Source organism: Apteryx mantelli, chromosome 1, assembly GCF_036417845.1.
Source record: "Apteryx mantelli isolate bAptMan1 chromosome 1, bAptMan1.hap1, whole genome shotgun sequence".
Lineage (NCBI taxonomy): Eukaryota > Metazoa > Chordata > Aves > Apterygiformes > Apterygidae > Apteryx > Apteryx mantelli.
In genome coordinates, this window is record NC_089978.1 from 158004605 (window position 1) to 158024427 (window position 19823).

The 19823-nt window shown below is 45.6% G+C and overlaps 1 protein-coding gene across 3 annotated transcripts in view; it reads left to right on the plus strand.

Moving 5' to 3' along the window:
* Positions 1-19823, plus strand: part of DENND2A (DENN domain containing 2A) — a 66347-nt gene that overhangs the window by 11242 nt on the left and 35282 nt on the right. For all 3 annotated transcript variants that reach the window (XM_067307928.1, XM_067307934.1, XM_067307943.1), the window contains exons 2-4: positions 14970-15068; positions 16791-18002; positions 19102-19229. In XM_067307928.1, coding sequence (XP_067164029.1) covers positions 14998-15068; positions 16791-18002; positions 19102-19229 — 1411 coding nt within the window. In that variant the 5' untranslated portion in view covers positions 14970-14997. The remainder of the gene's footprint in view (positions 1-14969; positions 15069-16790; positions 18003-19101; positions 19230-19823) is intronic.

Here is a 19823-nt window from a genome sequence, read left to right on the forward strand (position 1 = left end):
TTCTACTAAAATAGTGAGAATTTATAGCACTCATCAGTATTTGTCAAGGCAGTCTTGCTGGTGGATTCATGCCTAATAGCTTTCACTGAACTGCTGAAGTTTATCAGGCACTGCAGAATCACTGGGGGCAAAAGATCATAGGAATGTGTTAATAATAGCATGATTTTGCATCTTGTCTTAGTAGCCATTTTTGTTGCTTGCTTACTGATCAGTTGGAGAGTTTTAAGAGATGACAGGCAAAAAATATCTTCTGGGGAGGGCAAGGCACCTAGTAATAGTGTTTTTAAAGGAAGTGGGTTTGCAGTGATTTTTTTTTTTTTCCTTCTTAACAAAGAGAGTGAATGCTTTCTTTTACAGTGATTTATGCCAGGTTATCAGAGGATAATTCAGCTTGGAAGGGATTGTGGGAGGTCTGTAGTCCAGCCTCCTGCTCAAAGTGGGGTCAGCTCTGAGCTCAGACTGGGTTACTCAGGGCTTTGTCCAGCTGGATCTTGAAAACCTCTGAAGATGGAGACCGCAGTGCTGTTCCAGTGCTTTAGTGTCCTCACGGTCAAAAGCTTTTCCTTATATCCAGTTTCTTGTTTGCTGATACCCTTTCTTTTGTCAACTTGCGCCCATCATCTCGTCTTCCCACCCAAGAGAGAAGCATCCAAGGAAAAGGCTTTAGTATGCTGCGCTGACAGTTGGTTTTGTTTTAGGAGTAGCAAAATGTTCAAAAAATGATTAGAGAAAGTAAGAACCTGAGTCTCATTTTGGAAAGGGATTCAGACCCTTGGGTGGCAGTCTGGATCTGGGACTTTGACACGCTCAAGTGTAGAGCATCTGGGTGAGTCTGTCCATGTGCAGAGCTGCCCGGACATTTAGACTGTGTCTGAATTAATAGGTTCTTCTGGCAAAGCCGTTCTGAGGACTGGGACTGTTAGCTCAGGCACGTCCCGTGCTGACAAGTTGTGCCAGCTCTGTATAGCTGGATGGATCCAGCATTTGACTATGTAGACATACCCTGTAAGTGCCAGAATTTTAGAGGTATGTAAATGCATGAAGGTGCAGGGGTTTTTTTTCCAGAAATACCTAGGTAATGCCCCCTCTTGCAGTCATTGGAAAAGGAATGAGTGCTTAAATTTTTTTTTGAAATTCTGTTAGTCAGTTTTGCAATTTTTTTTTTAATCTGGTCCTCACTCAGTTTTGAAAATGGGTCTTACTCTTTGAAGTCTTGTTGTCACTTCTGAAAATGTTACCTTTCTGGATTTTCATTTTTTTTGTTTTTTTCTACCAAGGTGGCAGAAAAATACGCCACTTGGCCGTCTTGTTTTCTTTCCAGCATTTTTGCCTGAAAGTACCAAGAGAAGAGCAGGTCTATTTTTTCCCTCCTGTTACGCAGTTTTTTGTACAGTCTGAAACTGTACAGAAGCCTGTGGGGAAAACGTGTGCATAATTACAAGCAGTAGGCTTGCTGCTTTCCCTTTGCCCTGTGCCCTGTGTTGGGAGAGAGTAAAGGGCCTTTCCCTAAACCATCTTGTGTTCCAATTGCTAAAAGACAGATTACTGAAGGGATCTGCTGGGAAGGGGACATGGATGCACAAGTTGAGAGCAAGAGAGAGATATCTATCTATCTATATCTATCTATCTATCTATATTATATATATAGATACATTCTTTTTCCTTTGCTTTCTTATCCAAGGTGCCGGTGTCAGCGCAGGGGGCAGCCCTTGCATCTTCCCCATGTCGTTACCTTCCTGCCACGCTCGGCTCCTGCCGAACCCCATCCATGGAAACGTGTAGTCTCTTCTCTTGGTATCCCTCCCCGTGCCTGTGAGGGAGAGAAAATCCAACCGTGTGTGAGAGCACAAGAGGGAGGCGGAAGAGCTGCTTTCTCCTGTGTGTTCTACTTCAGGCCGGGGTTTGAGTTTTTTGGTTAGATTATTTTTTCCCCCCTTTTATTGGCCAGCAGTGCAATGACCCACTTAACTGCATCAACTGGGCTTGCTCCCTCCCCCACACTTCCTTTCCCCTGGCAGGGCCCAAGCTCTCAGATTTCCTCCCCAGCGCGGGGCGGATGGCGGCTCTCTCAGCTACATTCTTCTTATTACAAAAGAAAGGGGGAAAAGTGCTCTCCACACGGGCAGATGGCTGACTGTTTCCTGGCAGCCCCGCTACAGTGTCATTTTTCCTATTGTCCGGACCAACGCGTGCGCGTGTGCACACACACACACACACACAGCAGCTTTCCTCCTGGAAAAATAAATAAATGCAAGCCAGGGTTGCAACCTCTGCAGTCTTTTTGCAGAGGTTTTTCTGAAGCTGCGCAGGTTTCCGCCTCGTGGGTGGGTGATGGGTGAATTTCTGGTGCCTCATAAGCTTCTACAGTCTCCGTCGGGGAAGGTTGACTGAGGTGGTGCTGTGGGCTGCGCTGCTCCTTTCTGTGGGAGACACTCTCTTTCTTATTACAGATTCTGCCTTTGTAATGGCTGAGATATCTGGGAGAGTGGGGGTGGGAGGAAAGAGGAGGTTGGGCGAGGGAACCAGGGTCTCCAGAGCTAAAAACAGTCTACAGGTGACTTTTTGCTTTTCTGATGCTTAGCAGAAAGACTCTAGCAGCAGGTCATGGACTCAGAGCTGGTACAGGAAAGTCTCTTGGAGCACACAGCTCCTGAGGCTCTGCAGATGGTGCCCCAAGGTTGTGGTGATGGACGCTGCAGGAAGCCATGTGCTGAATCCTCACTGGGAGGGGAAAGAGTCAACATCCTGTGGGGTAAAGGCCACCGAGAGAGAGGTTTGATGAGGCTCGGTTTGTCTTCCCTGATGGTAACTTGGAATAAGTTGAGGTTCTTCATTTTAGTGCTTTCATTTCCTTTCTCTACGTGAGACAATTTGTCTTCCTGCCAGGAAACTTTGCAGAGTTGCTCCTCGAAGGGACTTCTCTGGGTCCCATTTATATTAGAATAGTGGAGGTTATCTCACCACATTGAAAATGTGATTCATGAGCTGAACGCTATATTTTAGTGGCAGGTTGTTTCCTGTGCTGTCAAATGTTTGGGTTTCTTGTAAGCATAATAATAACTCTTTCTGCTTCTTTTTACATTAGAAGCAATTTGCCGATATAGAAGGACTGGTATATTTGTAACACAGCATTTCTATCAGAGGAGTAAAAATAGCTGCAGAAGTTGGCTACACCGGTGTAGAAATGTGTTTTTTGCCTATATAATTGCATCTTTGTGGGAACTTAAGCCAGTTCCACGGCATCTGTTAATGATCCTGCCTCTCCACATGGCTAATACAGTTCTGCTGGCAAATGACTGATACTGTAAATCTGGTCCATGTTTCTATTGTTTTTTCCACATTGACTGCAGTCATCTTGTTTGTGGGTAACTTCAAAGTCAAGGCAAACAGGTGTGAAACCCTGGCTCTGCTGATGTCAGCAGCAAGCTCGTATTCGCTTCAGTAACGCAAGATTCACCACTAATGTCTTCTTCAGCTTTGACTTGAAGTAACTGGATCTTCCTGTATTAGGCTGTAGAGCATGAGTAAATATTACCCCATTTTGAAAGGGACTGAGCAGTCCGACCAGTTTTGGTCTGTGCACACATTCACTTACACACAAGATTTGAAACACACAGAGATGATTTAGTATTGCCAAGTATTGGCACAGAAGAGCTGTCCTCTACTCCTGCCTTCGCTTCTCAGCATCTCAGTTTCTCCATCTGGAAATCTTTTTTTTGTTCATGACTTTCTTTGAGAAAGCTTAGTTTGAAACATGACATTCCACTAAACATAGTAGTTAGAATTCATTTTAGCAGCCAGTCTGGGAAATACTGAATCTATCTTCTCCTTTCCATGTGAATTTTTTCTTAATATTTGTTAACCTACCTGTAGGAGTGAAGACTTACCATGTTTCTAAGCAGTAATACAGATCATACTTGCTACAAGAAGCACGTGCTTCTGAACATTGAATTAGAAAAGAAAAAGATTGTTGCTGTTTTTTTGTTATGGTCATGTAACATCCTACCACCAGTCCTGGAAATGCTGTGTTTCCAGCTGAGGGTGTGGTTGTCTGAAGGGAACTGGAGAGTTGTCGAATACCCTTTGAGTCGTTGAGCTTTTCTTCTGTTTGTTATGTGTCTAGGGGGAAGAACAAAGGGAAAATCAGACAATGGCAAATGTGGGACAAGCTTAATAATAGTGAGTGCAACTTGCCCCACCTTTAACAGCGCAATTCATATTGTAAGACCTTGTTTTCAATTCTTTGTTTTCAGGTCAAATTTTCTGTTTCAATCTGCAGTTTTCCATGCTGAGCATTTGCCTCTGGCTGAATTACTTTTGAAAACCTTCAGCCAAAATGTTTCAGCTCTTTCAAAGAATGAGGCTAGTGGAAAAAATGTGCTGTTTCCCCTGCTTCAAAAAGTACATCAGGGTTTTCTTTTGCTAAGAGTAATCCTATGCTTTGGAACCAAAATGTTATATGCTGGTAAGGGATGCTCTTTGAATCAAGAATGCATCCTTTGCCGCTGCTGTGTCATCTCCACCTTAACTTTTCCAGGTCTCTGTGGGCATAAAATTTCAGCTTGCACATGTTTAGCAGAGGTTTCTATTTTTAGTAGCTAAAATCTTCAGTGATTTCATCATTCCTGAATGTGCTGTCCTTCCCAGTGCCCTGTGCCAGGCAGGTAATACTCATACTACCCCTGTGGAGCACAGCCTACAAGCTTCAACAGATTGGTGGTGGAGGGAAGTGATATATAGGGGGTGAGAGTAGTTTTTTCAAGGGTCCCACTGCTTTATTACAGAGCGGGGCTGGCCCAGAGGTGTGGTTGAGACCCAGGGTGACCCAGTGATATTGCCCACAGCAGCTCCTGCTGGCTCCCCTCTTCTCATTGCTATGGGTTAGCTTCTTTCCAAGCAGAGCCTTGTGTCATCACAGTCCTAACACTGGGACTATAATAAAGCCCTAACCTTGGAGTCGTATGTGAATTGATACATCCCATCTGTAGTGCACAGCCAAGGTTGGCCCCCTAACCAGAGGGACAGAATACACTTCTGGGGTTTAGTAGGACCTGTAGATCTCAGCCCCAGGAACAGTGGACTAGACTGCTAGGAACTTGTTTCCCATGTGCCATCAGTTACTCCTCTGGCACCCCAGCAGAAGAGAGTTGGAAGCTGCTTGTTTTACTGTTATCCAGAAGGGACAAAGCCTGGCCTAGAAAGGAAGGAAAAGAGCAACTGGGGCACTGATATGGACATAAAAGTGCCGTCTTTCTGCTTCTGAAGAAATAAATACTACATTGTGCAACCAGGGGTATTGCAGTGAGGGAGAAATGGGATCTACTCAGGCTTTTGGCAGTGGAAATTCACATATGAAATGAGTCCAGTGTCTTCAATGTGTAGGTGCAGACGGTCTGCATAGGGCAAGCGTTGTCTCAGATAAGTGCATGGGCGTGCAAAAGCTGTATCCAGGAGTTCAGTATGTCTGTTAGCCAGGAGAGAGACATAGTTTCCACTATCACCAGGTATCTAAAACCTGGGACAAATATGCAAGCTCCTCAAATTCTGCCCACATAAAGGTGGGCAAAAAAGACCATTAAAGTTAATCTGATGTCCTTAAAGTTAATCTGATGTTGAGTAGCTTTGTTTTGGTGAGACTAGGCCTGGTGGCATGTAGGAAAACTGGAAGCTGGAGGGAAGCAGCTTTTAAGGTACCTTGAGTGGTGGAGGTTTTCTGAGGCTGGGAGCCACAGAGTATAGAGGGGCTGTCTCTATCTGAACAGGGAGGCAGGGCTGGGGGCTGAAGTAGGACTGAGAGCCAGTGAAATCTGGGGGAATCCTTAGCTTGGGCAGGGAGACAGGAGTAAGGCAATGAAGAGACTGCAGCTAGGAGCCATTGTAGCAAGTCCTTGGGATGGAAGAAAGGTATTCTGAAGGACTAAGGATGAACAAGGACTGGCTAAGCAGTGATATGAGAGGACAAGTCTGATGCTTGAAGTGTTTGGGAAGAGAGGACTACAGGGAACTGGTGATGGGGAGAGAAAGGAGGATGGGGAGGGGCAGAGAGGATCTGGCTGAGGCAGCTGATAGTGAGTGTGAGCAACATGGGACTAGGAGTGGGTGAGGAAACTGGGACTTGAACAGTGACTTCAGAGAGAGAAATCGGGGCTGTCTGGGCAAGGGGAGACCCAAGGAGCAAAGACTGGTGCTGAGTAGGCGAGGAAAATAGTATGGACAAGGACCTTACATGAGGAGGTGAGAGGACTGAGGTGGGGACAGATCAGAGAAGGTTTTTGCAAGTAGGGGTGATGCTTCCTTTCAAAGCCTGGAATGGAGCCTGTGATTTTTTTATTTATTTTATTTATTTAATTATTTTTTTTTGAAGCTCCTTGTTCCTCTGCTGCTGACAGGTATGTGCGAAACCCCTGGAAAAGCGTCTGTCCCATCCTCCTCCTGCTGCTGTTATCAGCTGTTCCACTAACTCAGATGGCAGAGGTCTGTTCAGTGGAGCCAAAGCATCCAGCCTGTCTGATAACCCTGTGTGAGTGCCAGTACCATGAGTTTCAGTGTTTCTTTTTCAGTTTGCCTTTAAAACAAACAAATAAACAAACAAAGTTGCAACTTCATTCATGTTTCTGAATACAATTTCTGTAGGTGTGAAGTCAAGCACTCAAGAGTTGGAAAGTGCCACATTTATGGCTTTCTGTCCAGTTTTAATGTTTTATTAATGTTTTAATGTTTAATGTCTATGCAGTTTTAAGTTTTCCCCCATGCATGTATGCTACAGTGGTCGCAGGCTTGACTGCACAGCCACAGACTTTTATCTGAGACTTCTTCGGCCTCACTCAGTGTAGCAGAAGGGACCTGCTCTGGAGGTGAATCAGGGTAATGTAGTGAGAGAAGCTGGTGTCTGCAGGGATTCTTGCTTAATTTGGCAGGTAATGAAGGGGAAATATCTAAGAGCCTTCTCACTCTGCCCCTTCCCAGAGCTCACTGCAATGTTGGACAAACACTTAGAGCCGCGTCTCTGCCAGTTGCAAGCTGCTGTGTGTTCCCAGCTCTTGGATGCCACACTTGAGGCAGTGGGACTGGCCCCACAGCTGCCCAGAGCCCCACAGCTGCTTGTGAAGGAAGTGGGAGTTGCACTTGTAACAGTCTGAAAAGTCAAGTCTTGCTTGTACTCTAAAGAAGTGCTAGTTTTGACTGTAATCTGTATACCTTGGTTCCCCATTTGTACAGTTATATGGTAAGCAATAAATACGCTTGAAGGGAGGAAGTGAGGAAAAAGCAAAATATTCTGTCTGTCTCCCAGCAATGTAATTTCATCCCTTCCCTTGCATATGCTTTGATGCTTATCAGGTTTTTCATGACAAATGACTAACCTCACTACCTGAGCAGAAAACTTTTGACTTTTTCGCCCCTTTTATTTCTTTGCCTCTTCAGTGAGTTGAACTAGCTCAGCAAAGGCTTTGACAAGCCTCAGAGCTGATACAAGGGAGCAGGAGGAGCGAGACAGGAGATAGGAGCACCCCCACTCAATGGCAATAAACTGTTAGATCTGATTAGGCATGTTGTTTACCAAGGAAAGGGATGAGACCACATTGCCTGGCAGCCAAGGGTGGAGTAGGGACCCAGGGAGAGGCAGGACAGTCCCTTTAACCATAGCAAGCAAATGGGCTAGTGACATATAAGTGGGCAGAGTTTGTCCTGTGGGCTCAGTGAGAGAGAGGGAGAGGGTCAGTGAAATGAATTGTATTATGAAGGTTAAGACCATATCAAAATGCATAGCGTGCAGGTTTTCTGCGCACAGCCTGAATGCTGACACTGCCAGCTTTTGTGTTCCTGAAATTGCAACATTTTTAAACACCATTAATATAGGGGTGCATGCGCAAGAGAAAGGTTGTGGTACTTTGATTCCATTTGGATTTTTTGAAAATGCAGTTTGTTTTGATACATGGGATTCTCCTGACCCCCATGTAAGTGTGATAGTAAAATGTCATAGATCCAAAAGAAAAAGATAGGACAGAGGGCAAGAGAGGTAGGAGGCTGTGTGGGATCCAGCTCTAAAATGTACTGCAGGAGCATATTGCTTCTCAATCATTGTCCCTTCATGGCTGTGTTTACATAAGTTTATCCAGCTTTTATTTATTTATATTTCTTGGGCCTGGCAACCTATCGTTAGGAACCCTTTATGACTATGATGAACGGAATGATCCTGCTGTTAGTGTCTTCAGTGTCTATGGCCAGCAGGAGAAACCTGCACGACCAGCACATCTGATGCCTGCCAGGAGGTGGCAGCTCACCTTTCCCCAGACTAATGGGTCTCAGCGCAGAACTGCAGAATCACTGAGCCTGGGAGGCACCTCTGGAGATTGACTGGTCCAACCCTCTGCTCAGAGCAGGGTCAGCTAGAGCAGGCTCCTCAGGGCCATGTCCAGTCAGGTTTGAGCATCTCCAAGGATGGACACTCCACAACATCTCTGGGCAATTTGGTCCAATGTTTGACCGCCCTCACTGTAAAAAAGTTTCTTTTTATGTTTAAGCTGAGTTGGCCTTTCACTGGATGCCACCACGAAGCCCTGCTGATCCTGAGGTGGCCTGTTCTGCCAGGCCTGGGGTACACTCGTATCATATCTGAAAGGCTGATTGGTAAAGGACAGAAGTGGAGTTTGCAGAAATCCTGTGGTCCCGAGGAGAAACCGCTGCTGCTAACCTGTAGGCTAGGGAGGGCTTGTGGCACATGTCACTGAGCTTTGGACCAGGCCATAAATATCCTGAGCTCAAGTTTCAAGAATCCCTTGTATCTATCTGTCCGTTGTTAAACACTCTTCTGTGTACTGAAAGTGTCAGGAGGGCAACTAACTGATCTCCTGAGCTGCTGCAGCCCTGATAGGTGAGCCTGGTGCATCAGGCTGCGTGACTGGGGTGGACACGTGAAGCCCTGGGGCCTCTTCTTGGTGGGAGGTCGTGCAACTGGACCACTTCCCAAAGGCACCAGGCCACATGAGAAAGGAAGCTCCCTGCCTGCCCGGGGAAGTGCTTTCCAGTGGCACATCCTCTTAGCTGCAGCACAGAGCTACTGCCTCCTGCTCCTGGGTGTCTTCAAGGCAGGAGGGAAAAGGCAGCAGCTTGGGACCACAGATGAAGTAGGAGCCGTGGCAGTGGAGCCTGAGCCTGGGGTCTAAGGAGGGAATCAGACCTAAATGTGCAACCCTAACAGGCTAATCCTGGCTGGCCTTGCCTTGCTGCAGGGCTGCCTTGGGCACTTCACCACTGCAAGCATCTCGCCTTGTGAAGGGAGTCTGCTTTTGGCTCCCACTGCCCTCCTCGGCTCCAGCCCCTTGTTGGGCTCCGAGAGCATTGGTCCCCGCTCCGGCGCCAGCCTCTCTGCTCCGTGGGGGCTCGATTCCCTGGAGACCGAGCTGCTGCTGGAGACACTGGGAAGCGAGCGCGCTCCTACGTGGGCCCATGCATGGCCCAGAGACTCTGCTGGATGCTGGGGCTGCACATGGGGCCCATGCAGGGGCTCTGTGTGCGTGTGTTCGTGCAGGGGCATACATTTTCAGACTTTCTTCTTCCCCAAAGGGAAATGGGCTCAAAATAGAGTAAGGGCTGGGGGAGGGAGCATTTAAGACTTTAACTGTTGGCTCATGATTTTCCTGTTAGTGTTTTGTCTTCTTGGCATCCTTCCTGTTCTTTATATATGTATAGTATATATTGTTGTCTTGTTATTTCTCTCTGTGTTGTAACCTTTATTTTATAAAGCATTGGAGTTAAGAAATGTTACTCGTAGGTTTTGTCCTACTGCTGTGATTTACTGGCTAGAATATTAAATTTTTAGACAGAATATTTCTGTGGCCACCAAGGAAAAGAAAGTGCGTGTGGGCTTTTAAACCCTGCTTGTCTTTATTCTCCTTGGATGAGAGTTTCTGCAGTTTGACCAGCTGCAGGTTGCTTCTGGTGATGTGAAGCCTTATTGTTTATATGCACCATGGCGGTGGCTAATATCCCAGTTAGGGACTTGGATCCTGTATTTGTGTGAGGTGCAAAGTAAACAGAGCACAGAAAATCTCGAGATATGGCCTCTAGCATATGGCAATGGTAATACCCACCCCCAAACCACAAGCCCCTTGGAGGTATGCTTGTTTTATTCTTCATAAACAGAATGGTGCAGAAGGGAGGCCTGGGAGGCTCGCTGTGATCATCGCCTGATCTTATCCGAGACTAGGACCTGCACATGTGATTCGTACCATAGCTGCATACGTTTTCGATGATGTAAGCTATAGAGTATTTGGTGCTTCTCTGGCTTTTGTCATTGTCTGGTGGCTGCCCCAAATGTGTTTAGGTAGTGGGCAAAGCTAGATATCTTCTTCTACCAGGAGTTTAGCTTGTATCCCTCTGGTATCCCCCGGATGACTTCCCTGTCCTCTGGGGTAGGAGCGTGCCTACTGTCAAAGCCTCTTTTTTATTTAGTGGTTGCTTTGGAAACATCACTCCAGTGCTCGAACCAGATGCGCATACTCTACAGAGCTTTTTGATCACAAGTGGGGAAGAGGGCATCTGGGAAGAAGGGGGGAAAAAAGGAAAACTTAAATTAGAAGAAAACCAAACAGCTATTGCTGGAGACAGATGATTACAGTTCATTTCAAGGCTGTTTCCTGCATGCCAATGATAGATCAGTAAACAAACGCCTCTTTGCAAACACAAAGCAGGCAGGAACTCTGTTTGGAAGAGAGAGGTCGGGGTAGGTCTCGCTTTGCTTGGTAGCAGGAAGCCCCTATCACATGGCCCTGGGAATTGTGGGGCTGGGTGCGTGTGGGAGACAGGCGGAGAGGCTTCTTCTGGGAGACTTCACATCCTTCCCAGAGTGCAACCAACAGGTTTGAGAGCTCCCTCCCCTCCCTCTTTCCTTCCAGCTCCTCCCCTGTCCTTCCTTTCCCTGTTTTATTTTGAAACGCTATCAGATGACTGCTTTGTTCCTCCAAACAATGGCAGGGATTCCTGAATAAATTGCAGCGAAGAGGCTCTCCAAATGGGGCTTGGCACCTTCTCTCCCCTCTGCTGAATTTATGGCCTCGATGCTTCAAGGCATACGTGCTAGGAGTGGTGGCTCTGGGCACGGGTTGCCGTGGGGCTGTACCTCCCATTGTGTGGCAGAACCTTCTCCTGTGCTTTAGAGAGAAAGTAGCCATAAGTCAAAATGTACCAGGCTGATGTAGGTGCATCTTTCTCAAGTCATCTGCAAACTGAACTCAGCCTTACTTGTTTTCTTCTAGGCAGTTTCAAGGGCCTTGGTCATAGTGCGTGTAAGGCAGGAAAGCAATATCTTTCAGATAACACTTCTGAACTGTTCAGCTTGTCACAGCCAGGGAATGTAGGGACTGGCACTCCAGTTAGGACTATACCGCTGCACAGGTTAAATATCATCCATGCTGGGAACATATCTTTCCCTTCTTACTGCTTCAAGGACTAGGATTTTGCAAATACAGGGTTTTCCCGGTTTCCTTTCATGGTAGGTATCCTGAGGGTCTATCCCCTCTCTTAGTCCAGTCTTAATGTATGGCAGCCTGCCTTTCTTATCCTTCCTGTCCAGCTCCTTCTTCATGTTAGGATGATGCAGGATGATGCCTGGGGGCTCTGTTAGGCCTCTCCTTTCTTGCTTAACATAAGCTTGCCTAATTGAGGCTTAAGTGCTTAAGTAAGGGAGCTGAGCCCTGGCGGGTCTCTGTTCCCCATCACAACATATGCTCTCTTGTGTTCTCTCCCCACACTCCTCCCTCTTTCTCTCCTGTCCACGTAGTCCCATCCCCTCCCTTGCACCACATCTGGTACATGTTGGACCCCTTGCTTGGACTGCTTTGTCTAAACTATTAGTGAGTTAAATGGGTCACAGAGGGGCTCCAAAGAGAGCTCGAGCCAGCACAGGGTTGAGGTAGTGTGTGATCATGGCAGAGATGCAGGAAGACAGGAGGGAGGAACAGGAACTCCCCTTGCCCTTTGCAGTGAGCTGTGATGTTGACTCGGGTGCCTTGTGGAGCCGCACCTCAGTGCAGAAGAGCTACCTTTTGTTTTCCTCCTGGAGGCAGTTTTCCATTGCTGCCATCCCAGCTTCCTCTTGTCACATTTTGAGAACGTCTGTGGGTTAGTCCTGGATGTTGTTTCTGACGACCTTGTTGATGAAAGAGGTGGTCCATTCGCCTCTGGAGCTTGCTTAGGCTTGGGATTGGCCCCAGGAAAATTTTCTGACTGGGCTAATTGGGAGGTGCCTTATTATTTTCTGCTTTTATTCCAGAATTGACTCTTTTTTTCTCATGTCTTTCACTGAGTTTGGGTAAATGTTTTTTTGGGCAGAGCCAGTTAGCATTCTGAGATAACCTCCTGGATGATGCTGATGCCGTACTGTATACCCAGCTGCTCAAGGATGAAGGCACAGCAATCTGTGAATCTCCGAGGGATGACTTTAGTCCCCTAAGCTGCATGTGTTATGAATAGGTGTATCTGTGTCAGCAGATACCTTGGTGGTTATGATTTTGTTGCAACATGTGATGTGTTGTTGCTTAGAGAACTGCTGGCTTGTTCTTTTATCTGCTCAGTGCGAATGTGTTGTTTTGGCTGTTCTCACCACAGATAGTGGCTGGGGGAGAGATGTCCCTCTAGGCTTGGCTCCACATGGCGCTGACCTGCGTACCTCTGGGTGAGAGCCCTCTTCCAGAGAGGGAACCTGCTGCCACGACCTTGTCCCCCAGCTCCCAGGGATGCTGTTTTGAAGGAGGAGCAGGGCAGTGAGCCCTGGTGCAACTCCTTTCACAGGAGACTCCTTTCACAGGATTCAGTAACTGCTTTCTACCCTGCTTCTGCTTAGCAAGGGTAATGGAGTCTATCCCATCTATTACAGATGAAGAAACGAGTCCAGTTTACACCTCTTATTAGTTATTGTCTTCTTCGGCTGCTCCTACACAAGGTACATCAGTCATATATGACTGTGCTGATGAACACCATGACACATTTGCTCATACCCAAGTGTCAGTTTTCAAGCCAGTTTTTGTTAGCAGTCTACTGGAAAAGATTCGGAGATGGAGTTTCCGGATCAGGGAATTATGTGACCTTATGAAGAGAGAGAAGCTTGTCATGAGCAAAACTTCAGTGTGGCAGTGGAGGGAAAGGGGCTGTGCATATGCTGACTTCTGTTGTCCTTACATTTCTTATCACTAAAGGCAGTGCCTAGGAGCTCCAGTCACAGCTGCTGCTGTGCTAGGCACTAAATGAACTATGAGCAAAGAGACTGTCCTTGCTCTAGGGAAGTTACAAGCCAAACGCAAAACAACCTCTGTTACAGCTTTGCAGAAATCTACTTTGGTTGCCTGGGTGAGTCATCCTTTGGACAGGGAAGTGAATGATCATTAGTTTTTCATTATTCTCAATCCATAACAGTTAATGGATGGATGAATATATTTTGCTTCTCAGGCTGGTAAATTTTTCTGACAATTTTGCAAGGCTGCTCTGTGTTTCAATGTGAAATGGGTGTTTGTTCCAGCTACTAATGAGGAAGAGAAGCCAAGGGGGTTTATTGTCTGGGGAAAGAGAGTCTGCTAAATGGTTAGTGATGAACTGCCCTGAATGTGTACACATTGAGTTGACCCAGAGTTCATTCCTCATCTTAGGAACATTGCCAGTGTGGGATGAAGGGAGGGAGAGAGAGAAAACTGTGAGAGAGAAAACTGGGAACAAACAGGGCTGAATCTTTTTTTTCTCTTTCTTTCTTTCTTTCTCTCTTTCTTTCTCTTTCTTTCCTTCTTTCCTTCTTTCCTTCTTTCCTTCTTTCCTTCTTTCCTTCTTTCCTTCTTTCTTTTTTTCTCTCTCTTTCTGTCTCTCTCTCTCTCCCTCCCCCACCTCCCCCAAATAATGGGACAGTGGAAATGAGAGATCCTTTTGTTCTTTAGTGTTTTGAGGTTTTTTGTTTTGTTTTTAACTGTAAGAAATTACAAACTTTCCTGAGGCATTCAAATTTGCCTAATGTTAGGCATGGCAGGGTAGCATCTGGCCGACCAGTCAAGTAGATAGACTTGAGAGGCTTCATGTTTTCCAAGTATTGTGTACAAAATGATGAACCCCTTCTTGTCACTGAAATGCTGCAGAGCAAGCAGACCATCTGAGAAGCAAGAAAAGGGTGCTGCAGAATAATCATTTATTTATTTATTTATTTATTTAAAGGAGTAAGAGTTAGCTTGTGGGGCAATAAAAAGAGGAGGGAGTCTGTTGCATTGATTGGGCAACAGCAGTACTCAAAGGAACAGGAGGAAAGGAGAGGAACAGTCTTGCTCCATGACTTCTAGAAATCATAAGGCAGAGAATACTAAAATAATGAGGCAAAATGACTCATTTTTGTAACTGATTTATCGTACCCCGCTCAACGTGTCATCCTCTGAAAGCAGATGAGTAGCAGCCTAACACAACCCACCAGAGAGAGAATAATGTACGGTAACCAGTTGCTTCAGTACAGTGTCTCTTCAGCCTAAAGTGTTTTCTGTCCCAAGTTGGAGACGTTGTGATAATGCTTCACGCACAGTGGCACAGTGACCACTTAGGCCATGTGGCCTGAACACAGTTCATTTTAAAATCATTTTTTATTTAGTCTTCTGTGAGGGAAGATATCTAAATCGCCTGAGATTTTGGCAATAATAAAAGCATTTTTATGCTTTTTATATGCTTGGATATGTGCTTCATATTCAAATCACAATACTGCAGTTGATACAGACCTAAAGACAATTGTTGCCTTCCAAACCTATGTTTTCTTTCCTGGTCCTTTAAATGGTAATACTGTCACGCCTTCCTTCCTTTTTTCAGATGAGGACGCTGAGGCTGCCCTCAGGGAGCTGTAATGTTTCCCTCTGTTATTCTCCTGGCATTCCAGAAGAAACATACATATGTATGTTTGGGGAAGGATGCTAAGCATAGAGCAAGGCCTCTTACCTGTGCCTGTCTGTCTGCAGGTGAGCAGCTGCCCTGCTGCATGCTGACATGATGACAGCTAGTGAGGCAGCCGATGTGAGCAGCAAATCTGAAAGCAGTGTCTGCAAGTCTGTTGAGAGGTAAGAGGTTTCTGCATTTCAGTTCTGGGATACTTTGTTTTGTTTATTTTCCCTAGTGGAAAGAAAACCAAAGGACTGTCCCTCTCTCCTCACACCTTAAAACACCTCAGTTTGTCTCAACTGGTTTTACTGCCATCTCAGGGCTGTTGCAGTATGTTTTAGCATCCTGTCAGACTGATAATGTCCTGGACTCACAGTACTAGAAGAGATCTGCCCAAGGGCAAGACTGTTTCTGCTGATGACATCTCTATCAAAGTTTGCCCAGCCTGTGCTTCAAATCAACAACACAGGAGACTCCACAGCCTCCTCAGGCAAGCCTTACTGTCCGCACCCATAGCAGGTTTGTCCCAGTGTCCAGCCTTGGTCTCTGCTGTGCAGTCCAACAACCAGTGGCACTGCGGTGCCCTGCTCTCTGGGAAAGGCTCATGCTATTCAGAGTGCCAGCTCTTGTTCAAAGCATGGTGTTGTCACTGAGGTAAATAGGAGTTAAATGTCTGTGAGGCTAGGGAAAAACAGTATCTGGCTCAGGTCCTCTTTCTGCTCAGCAACCTATCCTAGACTTGATTTGCACTACAGCTGAGTCTGTAATGGCTGCCAGGGTTGCTTGACGCCAGAACAAAGCTCAAAGCCTGCCAGCACACAAGGTATCCAAATGGATGTTCTTACAACAGTGGTAAGTTCTGGAATAGGCAAGCTTGATACGTTTAGGTTAATAGAGCAGTTTAGTGAGTTAAATCTCAATGCTAGGGTTGTGATTAAATTGGACTAACAATATGGGTTTGCATCCCAGTAACTACTTTGCATTGACCTCGTGCCCATTTCCAAGCCCATACAAGCCCCTACAACATTGCAAAGTGCTGAGAAGTGCTTTGATTCAAAAACATTTTGTGCTGGAATAACTGTTAGTCTGTCCGGCTGGAACTTTACTATATAGATAGAGTAGCATAATATTGATAGAAGCATTTGAAAATCCACAGATGAAAGATATTAGGGATTTTTGATGCAGCTTGGACTCAAACAATGGAAGTGTTTTATCCCTTGCTCTGAGAAAGTTGAATCTAGTGTCTTGGTGTTGCATCATGTGCTGTGCAGAGAGGAACTGTGCCTGGGTGCCCATGAGCCCGAGCCCATGTGTAGACTGGGATGGCAGGGCCATAGAAATGTAAAAATAAAAGTCTAGGTTTTGTGCGTTAATATACACTTGGGGAACACCTGGATGAGTCCAGGTGGAGTCCTCTGAGCAGGTGCTAGAGGAATGCTGACTCTATCACATGGTTTTTCCTCTGTTTAGTAGCAAAAATTTTGCTATTGTTTGCAGATGGTCCATTTTGCATTTATTTGCAATGGACATGGTTAATGCCCTGAATATGTACAAAACTCTACTATACTCCTAAACATATGCACAGAAATGCTAGTGAACCTGTCACTGGTATCGGTATGTCTGATCTACAAAAATTAATACTTCTCACCTGCCACTTACTTCTGCCCCAGAGAAAGGTTACATTTCAAACTTTGTCTTAGTCATAACAAGAGGAGAAAATTGTTTTCTGGTTATAAGGACCATTCCCTGAGAATTCTCCCACATAAGCCTCTCTCTCAAGTGTTTGGTTTGAGCATCTCAGTTGTTACCAGCTTTATGAATAGAGCTTATGGAGCTGATGGACTAAAGCAAGGGTGAGTAGTGGTAATGGATGTTTATTCTTTTCTGTCTTTGGTATGCAGGATCAAGCTTTCAGATAAAAGCAATACAGCTGCTGTGAAGGAGTTAGAAAGACTTTTTGGATTTTTGAGTGAGAGATGTTCTGAAGGTGCCTCTGTCACCCAAAGTTTAACATCTGAAGCTAAACCAGTTTCTTCTGTGGTGAAGAACCCACTGGGAGCCTTGGAGAACTTGATGCTGGATCCAAGGCTAGACTGCTTTCAGCAGAACATGCTTAGTCCCAAAATGATCATCAGTGACCCATCTGTGGATCTGAATGTTAAAGAAAACAGTAAAATAATCAGCAGACAGATAGGAGGCACTCAGAACATATGGTCACCTGGAAAAATTGGCTTGAGGAATAAGTCCTTCAGCATCAAGGACAAAATCTCAGAATGGGAAGGGAAAAAGGAAACACCCTCTGCTCCTACTCGCAGAGAGGAGGAGCAAGGAGTTAAGGAGGAGCACAAGATGCCCTGTGTAATTGAGAAGACGAGTGGGATAGCATTGGTGACTCGTAAAGTGGAGACCAAGAGACTTCTGAACTGGGAACTGGAGTGCAAAGGGACGGGCAAAGAGAATGAGTGGAAAATAGGAACTCCGAAAGGCGCAGGTCAGGGAACAGAGCGAAAGGGGGAAACAGAGAAAGGTGAGGAAGTGGAGTCCAGTATTGGAAAATGCAAAGAGGTAAAAGGTGGGAAATGGGAGGTCCAGAAGGAGAATCTTTCAGTGCTCAGCCAGGTGAAAAAGCTGGAGCAGGCTTTGAAGGATGGCTCAGCAGAGCTGCAGCCTCAGTTGCCTGGTACTTACTACTCTCCACAGTGCCTGCAGGAGAAGGCGGCACAAGTACGCACTAACCCTGAGGGCCATGAGAGCACATGTGGGGCTGAACTCAACAAAAGGCTTCTTGTCTTGGACTCTGAAATCAGTGAGCCAATTTTTGGAACTCTAGAAGAGGTAAGAACTTCTCAGGCGAAACACAAGGACTGCACTGTGGAGAATGTGTACACAGAGCCAGGAGTGCCAGAGAAGAAACCCTTCATCAACCCGCTGCCAAAGCCCCGGCGGACTTTCAAACATGAGGGGGAAGAGGACTGGGTGCCCACAACTAGGAATAAAAGAAACTTACCCCCTCTGCCATCCATTCCTCCCCCTCCTCTCCCTTCTTCTCCTCCCCCATCAGCCGTCAGCAGAAGACTCTGGAATGGGAAGCACAAGAACAATGCTGACCACAGGTATATGGGCTGTTTTGCGTGTAAGTGCTGATCTTGATGGTGGTGTCCCACCTTCCCATATCTCACCAAGACAGCTGGATCTTCCCTGGTCACTCATAATCACTAGCAATTGAGAGTCTTGCTGGCCATAACTCAGCTCTCAGTTACACCTCTGAGAACTTATGAGAGGCCAGCAGAACTTCACAGGATAGCTGTGAAGAGATAAGCGATGGCAGATTTGGGCTTTAAGGTCACATTGCTGGAGACTGTGACTGTATTACCTAGCTTAACCTTCAAGCCCAAGATTGAGGGGGTTTTGTGTGTGCGCATGTGTGTGCGTGTGTGTTTGTGTGTAAAATCTGTTTACTTGCAGAATGAAGATAGCTCATCTGGAACCAGGTTTTGGACTGATAAGTTCCAAACTATCACAGCATTTTCACTGTTGATAGCAGACATATTCTAACTGGATCTGATGTTTTTATATTTTTCTGGAGTGCTTTATTGTCTTTTCTCCCTGCCCCCTATGGTTGTAACCCCACACATTCTGGGGTGAGGAGCCTAAAATACACAGCTGTTTCTAATGTCCTCTGCATAAACTGTCACTTAAAAACAAAAATTCCTGGCTTGGGTGAGGGAGGGAAATTGAAACTTTCTGGGTTTGGTAGTGGAATAGACTTGATTGCTTTTCCCTTTCCACCATCCAGCATGTGAGTATTGCTCTCCTGTACTGCTTCAAAGGGACCTGATTTTGAGACCCCTCACTCTTGCTGAGGGTGGGACCTATGTTGTAAATGGGACCTCTCATGGCCTGAGACCCTGTGCAGTGTAACAGGACACTTGACACATCTTCACAGTGAGCTATTACCATGACAACCCAGATAAGCTACATAATCCCTGAAACATCTTCATTTGTGTGACTGGTAAAAATAACAGATCTCATATGGTTGTTTTTCATGCTTTATAAGGGATGCGACTGTGAAATGTTCTCACTAATTCATTTTTTCAACTGTGAGGCGTGCTGCAGAGAAGTGAATTATAAAGTGCTATAATTTGGTTATAAAATCTGTTTAGCTATGTCACTGTCTTCTCTGTTCCTTTTCCCCTTCCATCAATGGTGCAGGAAGTCATATGAGTTTGAAGACTTGCTGCAGTCATCATCTGAGAACGGCAGGGTGGATTGGTACGCGCAGACCAAGTTGGCCCTCACACGCACTTTATCTGAGGAAAACATCTATGAAGACATACTGGGTAGGAGCTTTGGGTGGGGAAGGGATTTGACTGCAAACACTGAATAACTCAGATGACTTGTGGTCAACAGGGACCCAGCAGAGGAACTGAAGAAAGTATATTTATTATCCAAATGACATGCTTTACACAGATTATTGACAAGTAATAAAAAACAAATGGACAAAATATTTCATAACTCCTCAGGTTCAAAGATGAACTTGAGGCATGTGGGAGCCAGTTTTTATTCTTTGCTGACATCTGTCCTCTATCTACCTTTTGTTCTGAGGACTAATTCTCACAGCTTTACTCCGTCCCTTGCGATGAGCTTGTTACTGTAGAGATAATGCTAACAGACTGAAAACATAGCCGTGAAGTAAATTCCACGGTTCAGAAATAGGATTGTGCATGGCTCCAGGTACCATCAGAATTAAAAAACTAGATCTTACAGTCTTTGAAATTGAATTTTATCTCGCTCTCCAACTTCAACGGCAAATCAATGCCATTTCCAAGATTATTTCCTGTAATACTCTCCATTTGTACAGTGTTTTGTTAGTACAGTGAGTTAGATGGCCTTTTATGGAAGAATAGAAGCATAGAGTAGAAGTATCCTTTTGA